The sequence below is a fragment of the Panulirus ornatus genome, chromosome 15, assembly GCF_036320965.1.
Source record: "Panulirus ornatus isolate Po-2019 chromosome 15, ASM3632096v1, whole genome shotgun sequence".
NCBI lineage: Eukaryota > Metazoa > Arthropoda > Malacostraca > Decapoda > Palinuridae > Panulirus > Panulirus ornatus.
In genome coordinates, this window is record NC_092238.1 from 30,968,889 (window position 1) to 30,985,667 (window position 16,779).

Sequence of the window (16,779 nt, forward strand, 5' to 3'; positions counted from 1 at the left end):
AAATGTATCTATAGTAATGCTTTCAACCACTCTAATTCACAATCATTCCATATTTTAAGAATCATGTTGAAGAAAAAGTATTTTGCCTCATTCAAGGTAAAATGTTTGCCTACAACTTTGCATCCATTACTATGAGGTTATTAAGACTTTTAATAATCTTGAATACCTCACTTTTTAACCTCCTTTCTATGCTAAACATAATGAAAGTATGTCAACTCTAATGGGATTTGATTCTCAGTCCAAGTCTCAGTCCAAGAAATCATCATTGTAGCTCAATGCTACACTTCTTCCATTCTGCCTAAATCTTTTTTTCAAGTTTGGTGACCAAAAACACTATACTCAAGATGAGGACATTCTAATGAATTGTAGAGTAGGGATGATTTCCCCAAACTTAAATTAAAAAGCCTAACACAAAAATCCGAAAACTTGTTCACTCTTTTTACCGCTTTGATACACTGATTACTTAGTTTTAGGTCACCAAAACTTATCAAGCCCAATTATTTTTCATCATGTACCTTCTGAAGTTCAACAATATTCATACTGTTCCCCACCTTTTCATTTTCACTGCCAATTTGTAAAACTCTGCTCTTATCAATGTCAAAATTCATTTGCCACCTATGAGCCCAATCTATCATTTGTCTATATCAATCTGAAGCTGCAGCCCATTATCAATCTCAACATATATGAGAAAGAGAACCAATCCCAAGACTAATCCCTGTGGCACAACACTTGTTATATCTAACCATTCTGAGGACTGAACATTCATCATAACCCTTTATCTATGGTCAGTTAACCAATTTCCTATCCACCTAAGTACAACCCCATCAACAACATGTGACTTAACCTTTGCTATTAGACTTTAATGTGGAACCTTATCGAATCTTTTTGAAAGTCTAGATAAATGACATCAACTGTTTGACTTTCGTCATACAGGAGTTTATCATGAAAAAATCAAGCAGATTGGTCAGAAATGAGCAATTTTGTAAAAAAAAATACATGTTGAGAATCATTGATCGAGAGGGGGGTCTTCTGAGTGGGTTACTATTTTGTCTAAAATGATGGTTTCTGCAAGTTTTTCAACCACAAGTTTTAAGCTAATTCTGGGTACTGACTTACCTTTTTGGAATGTCAGTGTTACTCTGGCAAACTCCCATTCCTCTGGAACTTTTCCAAAAGTAAGTGACTTATTCAAAAGAGTAATAGTTTAACTACCTCATTTTTCATCTCTTTCAATGTCCTGGGATAAAACTTACAGGGCCTCCCATTTTGTTTACTTTCATTTCATTTACTGCCAATAGCACATCTTCAGTTTTTATGTCAGTGTGTTGCAAAAAGATCACCTCTCTTATCAACGAAACTGGATTCAAGACATGACTTGCATCTTCAATTGTAAATACAGATGCAAAAAACATTTAAAGGTTTTTGCCATAGTTTCACTGTCTTGAATCAAGTCAACATTTTCTGAAATCAGTGGACCAACTGATTGGGTAATGACTTTCTTCCTCTAACATAAGTATAAAATTCCTTCGGATTTCTTTTTGCTATTTTTGACAGTATATGCTTCACACTGACTTTTTTTATTACTCTATCATTTAATCTCTTAGTAACTCCACACAAAATCAACTTAATCTACACTAACATGACGACTATTGGTTTCTTCGAGTTTCTTATGACCAACTATCTTAGAATACAGGCACTTCTTAATTTCATCGTTCCACCATCTTGAATTCGTTTAAGAAAAATGACCATCTTCTACAAAGTGGCATATATGTTCCCTTTACTTCTTTGAATTCTTACAGTCTTACTGAAGCTTTTCCAAGCTATGTTCATGTTGTTTTCATTGATAATATCATCCTGGATTTACCTCTTAAGAGCAATGTGATGATCATGGAAATTTTCTAGTCTAAATCTAGTCTGACATTTTTTTTTACAACTCTCAAGTAGACCAAAATTACATGCAGTGTTGAAAGTAACCTTAAAATCAATTCATTAGTGATTACATATATCAAACTTTTGTCCGACTTCAAATTTATTAATGAGACAGTTATTCATCATGAGATATAAATACAATATATTTTCACTGCAAGTAGGTTTCTTGACTAACTGAATTCTGGCACTATTTTTTTCAAGTAGGTTTCTTGACTAACTGAATTCTGGCACTATCAAGCAGAGCTCGTGCTAAGAGGTACTGAAGTTGGTTGGTTTGGAGGGTTTTAAAATTTGCATCATGTTGGTACATTTCCAGATGTTAGGGATTTTGCTGTGTAGCCAACAGTGGTTGAATATGTCTGTAAGTGCTTGAATTGCAAATGGACCAAAGTCTTTTATGTGAAAGTTGATATATTGTTACTGGACTCCACCTGGCTGAGTTTACTCCTTGATGAAAAGTCACCTATGGCAAGAATGTTCCATCAGATGACAACAGAGATTATGATCTCATTGAAGAACTTATTTCAAAGGAGTCCATCCAGTCCCAGCTAGTGAGTGTAGTGCAACCCTGAGATGCAAGAGCCCCTGGAAAAAGGGTTCTGTGGTAATCATATTCTTTTTTCATACTTGATTGCTATTTCCCATTTTAGTGAGGTAGTGCCAGGAAACAGATGAAGAAAGGCACATCCACTCATACACACACACAAGGTAGCGCAAGGAAACAGACGAAAGAATGGCCCAACCCACCCACATACACATGTATATACATACACGTCCACACACACAAATATACATACCTATACATCTCAATGTATACATATATATACACACACAGACATATACATATATACACATGTACATAATTCATACTGTCTGCCTTGTTATTCATTCCCATTGCCACCTTGCCACGCATGGAATAACAACCCCCTCCCCCCTCATGTGTGCGAGGTAGCGCTAGGAAAAGACAACAAAGGCCACATTCGTTCACACTCAGTTTCTAGCTGTCATGTAATAATGCACCGAAACCACAGCTCCCTTTCCACATCCAGGCCCCACAGAACTTTCCATGGTTTACCCCAGACACTTCACATGCCCTGGTTCAATCCATTGACAGCACATTGACCCCAGTATACCACATCGCTCCAGTTCACTCTATTCCTTACATACCTTACACCCTCCTGCATGTTCAGGCCCTGATTGCTCAAAATCTTTTTCACTCCATCCTTCCACCTCCAATTTGGTCTCCTACTTCTCCTTGTTCCCTCCACCTCCGACACAAATATCCTCTTTGTCAATCTTTCCTCCCAAATTCACTCCATATATCCAAACCATTTCAACAAGCCCTCTTCTGCTCTCTCGACCACACTTTGTATTTCCACACATCTCTCTTACCCTTTCACTACTTACTAAATCATACCACCTCACACCACATATTGTCCTTAAACACTTCATTTCCAACATATTCACCCTCTTCTGTACAACCCTATGTACAGCCCATGCATCACAATCATATAACTCTCTTGGAACTACTATTCCTTCAAACATACCCATTTTTCCTTTGCGAGATAATATTCTCTCCTTCCACACATTCCTCATCACTCCCAGAACCTAGTGAAAAAGTAGGAAGAAAAAATAATTGCAGCAGAATTTTTCAAATAAAACTCCTATTTAACTTTACCAACTGAGGAGCTTTTTCAAATGACACTGCCCTCCAACCTTACCCAAGTACATCCCCTAATTTTATGATGCTATTCTAGGACTAATTAATACAATGGTTTCACTGGCACATCTGTAATGTTTTTGGCTTCAGTCATCATTTTGTTATGGGGATATGCAGATATTCTGTAATGTGCTTGACACTTCTGTTACATATACTGAGCAAATACAATAACTTTAGTGTCTAATATTTATCTGAAAGATCGATCACAAAAAAAAGAAGAGCATCATCTAGGAGACAATATTCACATTTTCTTTTCTGCGAGTGACAAAAAAGTATTATGCCTGTCTTGTTCACAAGAAACTGCCCTGAGTTATCTTTGCTTATGCATCAAAAAGACATAATCCTATTCAAATACAGTGGCGCAGAAAAATACATTCAAAATCCATCTCCATTCATGGTACAACACCTACAATAATGTACAAAAAATATTCAAAGAATAAACCACAATTCATAGCTTAAAGCATACACAGCATAGTCACTTTCATGAAATGTGAAAAGACTAATAAGATAATGCTACATGAACACTCATTCAAATGTATGTCATACACAAATATTCATTCTTTTACAATTAACAATTCAACTGCTTAAATATTCACCTAGTTATGCAAAAACATAACAGAACATAAAACATAATTTGACTAAATTCCCAATAAAACAATATTTCATGACATAACTCCACTTGATTTCAACTAAAAGAAAATTTCACCCAAAGCATCCCTCTTCTCTTTTCACTCACTATTTTCTTTCCAGGTTTATATACATATGCTTATCCTCATAAAGCCAGGAATTTTTAAAGCCTGTGTAAGTTTCCTTACATTCATGCAAGTAATCTGGTGAATGACAATAATCATATGAATGAAATTAATATTGAGCATCATTCTGACCATTACATACAATATCATGCATGCAATATGTAGAATACTCTCTTTACCATAGCACAATCTTTAAGCAGTAAACCCTCAAAATAACAGAAAAATTCGAGAAAACTGTACATAATTTGAGAAAATCAAGCATCCCTAAACTATCCATGAAGTACACTGTAATAGAATCTAAACTATTTCAAATTATCTATAACGGGCAATTGATGTAGGGGCAGAAAATGAAATTATCAAAATCATCTTTACTGAGTAGTACTTATGTGGTTGCTAGTATGAACACTATAAAGATCACTGGATATAATGAAGGTTAGCAAACCAATCCAATTAGCTGCTAACAGTAACATAATATCATTACACTTAAATCACTCACTGGCTTTAATTTTCTTTCCATTTTCACCAATTAAATTATTACAGTAATCCCAAAATATTCAGAAGATACTATATTAGTGTAGTCTGTAAAGGTCCACTCAAATAGCTGTTAAGGCACTAGACACTAATCACCCCAGGCTTGCTCTAATACGATGAGCCATTATCAAACACTCATTCCTACCTCTTTCCTACAAAAATCTTTATCTTGGTGACATGCAATTTACAAAACTGAAGTGAAAAGGAGTACCCTGACCCAAAATTGTTAGCCTGGTCAATCACACATCATAAAAAATTTAATCATGTGACACTATATATCTTCCCTAGAGCTTATGGACACTATTGTAAATTACCCACAGTCAAACTAGATATAAAGAAATCAAAAAATCTTTAAATCAGTCCAATGACATAAAAGGGCAAGACCCCTACAATACATGTCTGTATCCGTACTCTTTTGTATACATTGTCTTGATAGTTAATAAAGTATCAATATGAATTCTTATCTTTTTCTACTGCAGGTACATTAAAATACAATTTTACTTTAGGCATGGAGTTTATGATTGCATATTTGCTAAAAGAATGCAGAAATAAACACAGGTGCTTCAATTAAATACAATTTGGGTTTATGCATGCTTTTGTTCTTTTCTTCCATTACCAATATCTTAGAACCTAACCCATTACACAGCAAATTTTGAGTGTTTACTGCCTTTTCATTTTGGTCAACTTGCAAATGTCCTTTTAAAATTTGGAAGATCAAGAGGGATGTTTGTAGGCCATTCAAAAGTTACTTTACATACAGTTGTTTTATTCCTAACAAGCGTATACTGCTTACTTAAGGCTGCATTAATCCTGTGTACAAGTTTTCAAAGCTCTATTCTGACCATCCAGAAAGAGTGAAATGATTCAATATTTTTACAAACACATTTGACTGTACAGTATACTTAGCCAAGTTTCAATCAGAGTCCTCTGGAACAAAATTGGCAAAAGCAACTAAAATCTGATACATTTTACAGTTAAGTACATGAAATCAAATTCCTGAAATGGTTCATTTACAAAATATAATAATGTATTGGTATATACTCCTTATTCACAGTAGCTAATAATAATCTAAAGACATAAGTGAAGTGAGATGAATAGCATAGTAAAGGAGTGGAGTTTTACTTGAAAGTAAACAAAAGCAAAATTTATCAAGTTTATTTATCAATAAACAAAATTTAGTATATTTATTCATACATATTTTCAAACAAAGTACTGTATTTACTTTTTGCACATGAATACCATAACTGCAAATGTTGAAACCCTTCACCAAAAGATGACAAAGACTGAGAACCACTGCCACATCTTACAGCAGAGACTAGCAACCATTGTTAGTGAACTTCACACAAGAAGGATAGATAAGCCTGAGCATTGACTTGTAAAATAGCTCGTAATATGTAAATGAGCAAAACCATTGCAAAAGTTGCCAGCCCCTTCTGCATATCAGCGAAGTGTGAATATATCAGAATAAGAACCAGCACAGTACCATGACACAAGATATATAGCCTCAACCAACCTCTGCAGCTTGGAACAGCCACCAGCCTTAATATGCATTAGGCCAAAGAGAGTCACAAACCATACAAGATGCCAGTTCAGACAGCATATAGATGAAGAATTTACAAGCCCAACACACCAAGAAAAATTAACAATTGTCCCATAAGCCAGCCATTCCATCCTGTTTTATAGAACCTTTACCTTTATCCTACACCAGTTAAACTGCCTTAGCAATGGCAATGAAGAGTAATATGCAAGTTATATAATTTTGGAAAGAATGTGCAGTGTGATGATGGGCTCAACTCTTACCCAGATGTTGCAATCCATAAAGACATTGATGACAACTTGTCAAATTACTGACAAGGCTTTCTGAAAAATTACAAATTACAAAAAATATATACAGAACCTTAACCAGACTGCTTGAACTGTCTTTATAAATATGAACCTGGAGTTTAGATATGGCATAATTAAAGGTGATATTAATATCTGCATTAAGAAGACCAAGAGAAAATTGCAAGGTGAGAGCTACAGGTTAGTGAAGCATATTGGCAGTGCACAAGTAAAATAATACAGTCACAAGAAACCAGGATAAAGGGAGTAGAATCAAACTGCATGTGAGTGGTTAGTAAAGAGCCTACAAGGTGGGGCAGGGAAGCCAATAATCACACAGCATTTAAGTGCTACCACCCAGCCTCTCCTCCATACTTAACACCAGGGGACTCCTGCTCTGAGGCAACAACACCTTTCCATGATGTCTATATAAATAAACCCACTGGCAGCAGGAGTCCAGCATGGTGATGAGAGGGGAGGCTGGGCTGGTGCTGGCCTTACCTTCCCCACCCCTCTGGCCAGGCCTACCCCATGGAGGAGTCACTGGCAGCAACTCTTTGTTGCAGAAGTCAGCATCACGGCAGCATAACATCTCTTCTTCCAGCCTTGGGTACACAGTGTGGGAATAGCCTCCCCGGCACTTGAATGCATGATCTGGAGGGAACTGCTGGCTTTTGTCCAAACACGCCTGCTTCCTGTAGCAGCCAGTCAGAGTGACACACACAGCTGTTAGTGCCAGCCATTCCTCTACACAAGAGGCACTTGCTGGGCCCACATTTTCCTTAGTACTTCATCCACCTAATATCAATGAATACACCCTCTAACACTCACAGACACCACCCCCCCCTCCTAAAAAAAATATAATAATAATAACAGTAATAAGAACAATAAATACATAAAAAATAAACAAAATAAAAATAAATAATAATAATAATAATAATATAATAACAAAAATCTAATAATCATAATACTAATAAATATAACAGCAATAATAACAACAATGATAATAATAATATTTTAACGACATTTTTCATGATGCATGTTCTTCCTACTCCCAAAAATCATTCACCCTCTACTCTACTGATGCTGAACATATAATCTATTACAAAAGACTTATAAATTTTGCTAAAGATGGAAATATATTACTAAAAATTAAGATAAACCATAAAATAAGAATCATTCTTTACCAATCATCAAGGAGGAGAGAGATAAACCAAATTTACATAGAAATCACACAATTATACTATTACCCACAGGGTCAAACAAGTCCATACTGCAACCTTCTGGTTACTTGTACCCTTTTGTACACAAGTGTGACCCTGTAACAGAATTACACATAAGTTGTCCATAAACAGTATTCCCAATTTATTATAAGTATACAATTAATGTAAATATATTAACATATTCATATTTTCTACTGCCACATATTAAGAGTAAGTCTACAAGAATGCGGACAACAGTAAGTACAATGATATGTCACCGATTTATATAGTCTGATGTAAACAGCCTTTACGGTATATCTAACCCAACTTATTCAACTCCTGTATCCACTTCTGTATTCATAAGAACACCAGCGCAATCTGACATGAGTGAAGAACTATTATAAAAAAAACATGCATCAATAATGGAAAATGCAAACAAAATGAGACAGCATAATAGATGGACAACAGAACCACCTTCAATACTCAATTAAAGATGATTAAAATGGTAAAGTACCTTGTTATAACCTTCAGAAAAAGTGAACATACAGTAATCACTCATGAAAAGAGTTGGTGGAATGGCAGCAAAACACCATTCTTTTACCAATGAAGTAATCATGAAAGAAGTGGAGTTAATGGTCAGTTTTTTCAATAAGATAGAAGTAATGAAGATGGAGGATAAATGTATGATGGTTGTGTTAAGAGGGATGTACTATAAAAGGACTTCACAAAGAATCAAGAGTTTCTCCATTTCTTAGCAAACAGATACCAAACAAACTTTAACTGACACTCAAAAACTTGCAAAATGAGATACTCTACACAACACATCATCATGTCTAAATTAGCCACTATGAGCAAACCTACTCTACTCTAATCAACACTTCCATTACTTAGCCCTAACCCTCTTCTAACTTTTTTTTAAAGGCTGAAGCTTAGGAATGTAAAAGGAAACAGTGGATATGTGATCCTGTATACAGCAGATAATTCTTACACTGCTACTGTCACCAAGAAGTACTATTTGAATAACATAAAAAATCTGACTACATCCAGAAATATTAAGCCACATAATTCTGAACAAGAAATCTTTGTAAAGGGAGTTAAAAGGAGCATATAATTCTGACAACATCACAGTTGGATATTCCAAATGCTAACTCTCTTCAGCCCTCTTGATTTAATCATCACTAGTTGAAGAGATTATGGTAGAAAAAAAATCATATAAATACACAAATGGGGGCTGAAGTGAAACAAGGTGAGAGAAGGGGCTAGGGTTCTGTGTGCACTGAAGAGCATGTGGAGGAGGAGGTGACTGTTTGTTGGGACAAATATGAATATGATTGAAAGTATAATAGCTTCATCCACATTGTATGGATATGGTATGCATGAAGGTAATATGAAGTTAAGGTGGGATGGTCATGTAAAGAATTAAAGGATAAGAGAGAGGTGTGGCATCAAGTGCATGTGACTGAGAAAAATGACCAAGGTATGTTGGTATGGCTCAAAAATATAGAGGTGATAACCAAAGACTAAGTGACTATGAGGATCTGTCAGAGATGGAAGGAGAAATGGGAAAGGAGAGAAGTGAAAAGGATAAATGAATGGAGTGTAGGAGGATGTGGGGAATGAACACTTAAACATTAAAGTAAATATGGGGGTCAAGTTTTTCATACCCGATTGCCATTTCTCCAGTTAGTAAGGAAGTGCCAAGAAACAGACAAAGAAAGGCACATCCACTCATATAAACATACATATACATATAAATGCATGCACACACACACACACATGGAGAGAATGAGTGAGAAAAGACTGACAAAGAGGATATATGTGTTAGAGGTAAAGGGAACAAGGAGAAGCGGGAGACTAAATTGGACGTGAAAGAATGGAGTGAAAAAGATTTTGAGCAATCGGGGCTTGAACATACAGGAGGGTGAAAGGCTTGCAAGGAATAGAGTGCATTGGAACGCTGTGGTATACTGGGGTCGATGTGTTGTCAGTGGATTGAACCAGGGGATGTGAAGCGTCTGGGGTAAACCATGGAAAGGTCTGAGGGGCCTGGATGTGGAAAGGGAGCTGTGGTTTTGGTGCATTACAAATGACAGCTAGAGACTGAGTGTGAATGAATGTGGCCTTTTTTGTCTTTTCCTAGTGCTACCTCACTGGAAGGGGGGGATGCTATTCCATGTGTGGCAGGGTGGCAAAGGAAATGGATGAAGGCATCAGGTATGAATATGCACACACACACACACACATATATATATATATATATATATATATATATATATATATATATATATATATATATATATATATATATATTTGTTTCCCATTTTAGAAAGTTAATACAAGGAGGGGAGGATTTCTGGCCCCCACTCCCGTCCCCTCTAGTCGCTTTCTACGACACGCGAGGAATACGTGGGAAGTATTCTTTCACCCCTATCCCCAGGGATAATATACATATATATATACACATACACATACACACACATACACATACATACACACATATACACACACACACACACATACATATATATATACATATGAAAAATGTAAGAAACAATTTAGAAAACTGAAACTTCTAGCTTGAAATGAATGAAAAAATGAATGTCACATAATGGTTCAACCTCTGGCTATGGAAAAAGGAAATGTATAATTTATTTACACAAACGTCAATAGCAGTTCTCATCAATTTAACCACTGTATCAATAAGCTTCAATGGATGACTTCAATGGGTGACTGTATTGTTGACTGGTTGGTAAGGTTATTTAATGTATGTATGACTCATGGTGAGGTGCCTGAGGATTGGCGGAATGCGTGCATAGTGCCATTGTACAAAGGCAAAGGGGATAAGAGTGAGTGCTCAAATTATAGAGGTATAAGTTTGTTGAGTATTCCTGGTAAATTATATGGGAGGGTATTGATTGAGAGGGTGAAGGCATGTACAGAGCATCAGATTGGGGAAGAGCAGTGTGGTTTCAGAAGTGGTACAGGATGTGTGGATCAGGTGTTTGCTTTGAAGAATGTATGTGAGAAATACTTAGAAAAGCAAATGGATTTGTATGTAGCATTTATGGATCTGGAGAAGGCATATGATAGAGTTGATAGAGATGCTCTGTGGAAGGTATTAAGAATATATGGTGTGGGAGGCAAGTTGTTAGAAGCAGTGAAAAGTTTTTATCGAGGATGTAAGGCATGTGTACGTGTAGGAAGAGAGGAAAGTGATTGGTTCTCAGTGAATGTAGGTTTGCGGCAGGGGTGTGTGATGTCTCCATGGTTGTTTAATTTGTTTATGGATGGGGTTGTTAGGGAGGTAAATGCAAGAGTTTTGGAAAGAGGGGCAAGTATGAAGTCTGTTGGGGATGAGAGAGCTTGGGAAGTGAGTCAGTTGTTGTTCGCTGATGATACAGCGCTGGTGGCTGATTCATGTGAGAAACTGCAGAAGCTGGTGACTGAGTTTGGTAAAGTGTGTGGAAGAAGAAAGTTAAGAGTAAATGTGAATAAGAGCAAGGTTATTAGGTACAGTAGGGTTGAGGGTCAAGTCAATTGGGAGGTGAGTTTGAATGGAGAAAAACTGGAGGAAGTGAAGTGTTTTAGATATCTGGGAGTGGATCTGGCAGCGGATGGAACCATGGAAGCGGAAGTGGATCATAGGGTGGGGGAGGGGGCGAAAATTCTGGGGGCCTTGAAGAATATGTGGAAGTCGAGAACATTATCTCGGAAAGCAAAAATGGGTATGTTTGAAGGAATAGTGGTTCCAACAATGTTGTATGGTTGCGAGGCGTGGGCTATGGATAGAGTTGTGCGCAGGAGGATGGATGTGCTGGAAATGAGATGTTTGAGGACAATGTGTGGTGTGAGGTGGTTTGATCGAGTGAGTAACGTAAGGGTAAGAGAGATGTGTGGAAATAAAAAGAGCGTGGGTGAGAGAGCAGAAGAGGGTGTTTTGAAATGGTTTGGGCACATGGAGAGAATGAGTGAGGAAAGATTGACCAAGAGGATATATGTGTCGGAGGTGGAGGGAACGAGGAGAAGAGGGAGACCAAATTGGAGGTGGAAAGATGGAGTGAAAAAGATTTTGTGTGATCAGGGCCTGAACATGCAGGAGGGTGAAAGGAGGACAAGGAATAGAGTGAATTGGAGCGATGTGGTATACCGGGGTTGACGTGCTGTCAGTGGATTGAATCAAGGCATGTGAAGCGTCTGGGGTAAACCATGGAAAGCTGTGTAGGTATGTATATTTGCGTGTGTGGACGTATGTATATACATGTGTGTGGGGGGGGTTGGGCCATTTCTTTCGTCTGTTTCCTTGCGCTACCTCGCAAACGCGGGAGACAGCGACAAAGTATAATAAAAAAAAAATAATAAATATGTATATATATGTGTGTGTGTGTATATTCATACCTGATGCCTTCATCCATTTCCGTTAATATATATATATATATATATATATATATATATATATATATATATATATATATATATATATATATATATATATATGGGAGCAGGGGATGGATATCCTCCCCTCTCATTATTTTTTTTTAATATTCCAAAAGAAGGAACAGAGAAGGGGGCCAGGTGAGGATATTCCCTTAAAGGCCCAGTTCTCTGTTCTTAATGCTACCTCGCTAATGCGGGAAATAGCAAATAGTTTGAAAGAGACAGCGACAAAGTATAAAAAAAAAAAAAAAAAAATATATATATATATATATATATATGTTATATATATATATATATATATATATATATATTATATATATATATATATATATATATATATATATATATATATATATATATATATATATAGAATGTGTGGAAGTCGAGAACATTAGCTCGGAAAGCAAAAATGGGTATGTTTGAAGGAATAGTGGTTCCAACAATGTTGTATGGTTGCGAGGCGTGGGCTATGGATAGAGTGGTGCGCAGGAGGATGGATGTGCTGGAAATGAGATGTTTGAGGACAATGTGTGGTGTGAGGTGGTTTGATCGAGTGAGTAACGTAAGGGTAAGAGAGATGTGTGGAAATAAAAAGAGCGTGGTTGAGAGAGCAGAAGAGGGTGTTTTGAAGTGGTTTGGGCACATGGAGAGGATGAGTGAGGAAAGATTGACCAAGAGGATATATGTGTCGGAGGTGGAGGGAACAAGGAGAAGAGGGAGACCAAACTGGAGGTGGAAAGATGGAGTGAAAAAGATTTTGTGTGATCGGGGCCTGAACATTCAGGAGGGTGAAAGGAGGGCAAGGAAGAGAGTGAATTGGAGCGATGTGGTATACCGGGGTTGACGTGCTGTCAGTGGATTGAAGCAGGGCATGTGAAGCATCTGGGGTAAACCATGGAAAGCTGTGTAGGTATGTATATTTGCGTGTGTGGACGTATGTATATACATGTGTATGGGGGGGGGGGGGCCATTTCTTTCGTCTGTTTCCTTGCGCTACCTCGCAAACGCGGGAGACAGCGACAAAGTATAAAAAAAAATATATATATATATATATATATATATATATATATATATATATTTATTTTCTTTTATTATACTTTGTCGCTGTCTCCCGCGTTTGCGAGGTAGCGCAAGGAAACACCTCCAATTTGGTCTCCCTCTTCTCCTCGTTCCCTCCACCTCCGACACATATATCCTCTTGGTCAATCTTTCCTCACTCATTCTCTCCATGTGCCCAAACCACTTCAAAACACCCTCTTCTGCTCTCTCAACCACGCTCTTTTTATTTCCACACATCTCTCTTACCCTTACGTTACTCACTCGATCAAACCACCTCACACCACACATTGTCCTCAAACATCTCATTTCCAGCACATCCATCCTCCTGCGCACAACTCTATCCATAGCCCACGCCTCGCAACCATACAACATTGTTGGAACCACTATTCCTTCAAACATAACCATTTTTGCTTTCCGAGATAATGTTCTCGACTTCCACACATTCTTCAAGGCCCCCAGAATTTTCGCCCCCTCCCCCACCCTATGATCCACTTCCGCTTCCATGGTTCCATCCGCTGCCAGATCCACTCCCAGATATCTAAAACACTTCACTTCCTCCAGTTTTTCTCCATTCAAACTCACCTCCCAATTGACTTGACCCTCAACCCTACTGTACCTAATAACCTTGCTCTTATTCACATTTACTCTTAACTTTCTTCTTCCACACACTTTACCAAACTCAGTCACCAGCTTCTGCAGTTTCTCACATGAATCAGCCACCAGCGCTGTATCATCAGCGAACAACAACTGACTCACTTCCCAAGCTCTCTCATCCCCAAGAGACTGCATACTTGCCCCTCTTTCCAAAACTCTTGCATTTACCTCCCTAACAACCCCATCCATAAACAAATTAAACAACCATGGAGACATCACACACCCCTGCCGCAAACCTACATTCACTGAGAACCAATCACTTTCCTCTCTTCCTACACGTACACATGCCTTACATCCTCGATAAAAACTTTTCACTGCTTCTAACAACTTTCCTCCCACACCATATATTCTTAATACCTTCCACAGAGCATCTCTATCAACTCTATCATATGCCTTCTCCAGATCCATAAATGCTACATACAAATCCATTTGCTTTTCTAAGTATTTCTCACATACATTCTTCAAAGCAAACACCTGATCCACACATCCTGTACCACTTCTGAAACCACACTGCTCTTCCCCAATCTGATGCTCTGTACATGCCTTCACCCTCTCAATCAATATATAGAAATCATAAAAGAAATGGGTGTTTGTCTGGTGGGCTGGAGTTTAAGACTAAGTTGGGAGGTCACTTGTTTAATGCTTGCCAGATTATTTCACAATATATGTGTTTAGCCAGTGTTATATGTCTTGGAAGTAGGGGGAATCTGTGACTAGAGGTTACTTAGGGGTTGGTGGTTAATTACAGAGTAGCTTGGATAGGTGCTGTTGCATAGAATTGAGTGCCAAGGGTGTTGAGGTTTCCTTCTGTAACTCACAAAACTGGGAGTAGGATTCTTTCTTTAGTATCCAGAAGGATATTATTTTTGTACACAGTTTGGTTTTCCTGCTTTAATAAGGTGGCATCAGACACAATTGAACAAGGACCTTGTTTGCACATATCCAATCTCTAGCTGTCGTATTGAATCCGGAGTCTGCCACTCACAACCAGTTCTCCGAGACTACTCTATGGTCGGTTACAATAGATACTTCACTTCCTTATAACCTCTCCTAGGTCTCAAATATGATGAAAATTGAAATGACTGTTATCAGAGGTTAAAAATATGATGAGAACCTATATGTAACAACAAATGGTGCTACATAAAAGTGAGATGTTAAACAGACAAGTCTTTACACAGTTTCAAATTGGTCTGTATTTTTTTTTTTTTTTGAGATGGCACGGGCAGCTGAGGCCCTAATCAAGGAAACAGACGAAAGAATGGCCCAACCCACCCACATACACATGTATATACATACATGTCCACACACACACACATATACATACCTATACATTTCAACGTATACATATATATACATACACAGACAAATACATGTATACACATGTACATAATTCATACTTGCTGCCTTTATTCATTCCCGTCGCTACCCCGTCACACATGGAATGACAACCCCCCAACCCCTGCACGTGCTCAAGGTAGCGCTAGGAAAAGACAACAAAGGCCACATTTGCTCACACTCAGTCGCTAGCTGTCATATATAATGCACTGAAACCACAGCTCCCTTTTCACATCCAGGCCCCACAAAAATTTCCATGGTTTACCCCAGACGCTTCACATGCCCTGGTTCAATCCATTGACAGGATATATATATATATATATATATATATATATATATATATATATATATATATATATATATATATATACATAGAAGGCGACTAAAAGCGGAGGGAGCGGGGGGCTGGAAATCCTCCCCTCTCGTTTTTTTTTAATTTTCCAAAAGAAGGAACAGAGGGGGCCAGGTGAGGATATTCCAAAAAAGGCCCAGTCCTCTGTTCCTAACGCTACCTCGCTAACGCGGGATATGGTGAATAGTTTAAAAGAAAGAAAAGAAATATATATATATATATATATTTATTTTATTTATTATACTTTGTCGCTGTCTCCCGCGTTTGCGAGGTAGCGCAAGGAAACAGACGAAAGAAATGGCCCAACCCCCCCCCCCCATACACATGTATATACATACGTCCACACACGCAAATATACATACCTACACAGCTTTCCATGGTTTACCCCAGACGCTTCACATGCCTTGCTTCAATCCACTGACAGCACGTCAACCCCGGTATACCACATCGCTCCAATTCACTCTATTCCTTGCCCTCCTTTCACCCTCCTGCATGTTCAGGCCCCGATCACACAAAATCTTTTTCACTCCATCTTTCCACCTCCAATTTGGTCTCCCTCTTCTCCTTGTTCCCTCCACCTCCGACACATATATCCTCTTGGTCAATCTTTCCTCACTCATCCTCTCCATGTGCCCAAACCACTTCAAAACACCCTCTTCTGCTCTCTCAACCACGCTCTTTTTATTTCCACACATCTCTCTTACCCTTACGTTACTCACTCGATCAAACCACCTCACACCACACATTGTCCTCAAACATCTCATTTCCAGCACATCCATCCTCCTGCGCACAACTCTATCCATAGCCCACGCCTCGCAACCATACAATATTGTTGGAACCACTATTCCTTCAAACATACCCATTTTTGCTTTCCGAGATAATGTTCTCGACTTCCACACATTCTTCAAGGCCCCCAGGATTTTCGCCCCCTCCCCCACCCTTTGATCCACTTCCGCTTCCATGGTTCCATCCGCTGCCAGATCCACTCCC

The 16,779-nt window shown here is 38.1% G+C and overlaps 1 protein-coding gene across 4 annotated transcripts in view; it reads right to left on the bottom strand.

Annotated features, from left to right (window-relative positions):
* LOC139753815 (TGF-beta receptor type-1-like) overlaps positions 1–16,779 on the bottom strand; it is a 255,338-nt gene that overhangs the window by 174,368 nt on the left and 64,191 nt on the right. For 2 of the 4 annotated variants that reach the window (XM_071670710.1, XM_071670711.1), the window contains exon 4: positions 7,255–7,448. The exons of the other annotated variants lie outside the window; for them this stretch is intronic. In XM_071670710.1, coding sequence (XP_071526811.1) covers positions 7,255–7,448 — 194 coding nt within the window. The remainder of the gene's footprint in view (positions 1–7,254; positions 7,449–16,779) is intronic. 4 annotated transcript variants of the gene reach the window in all.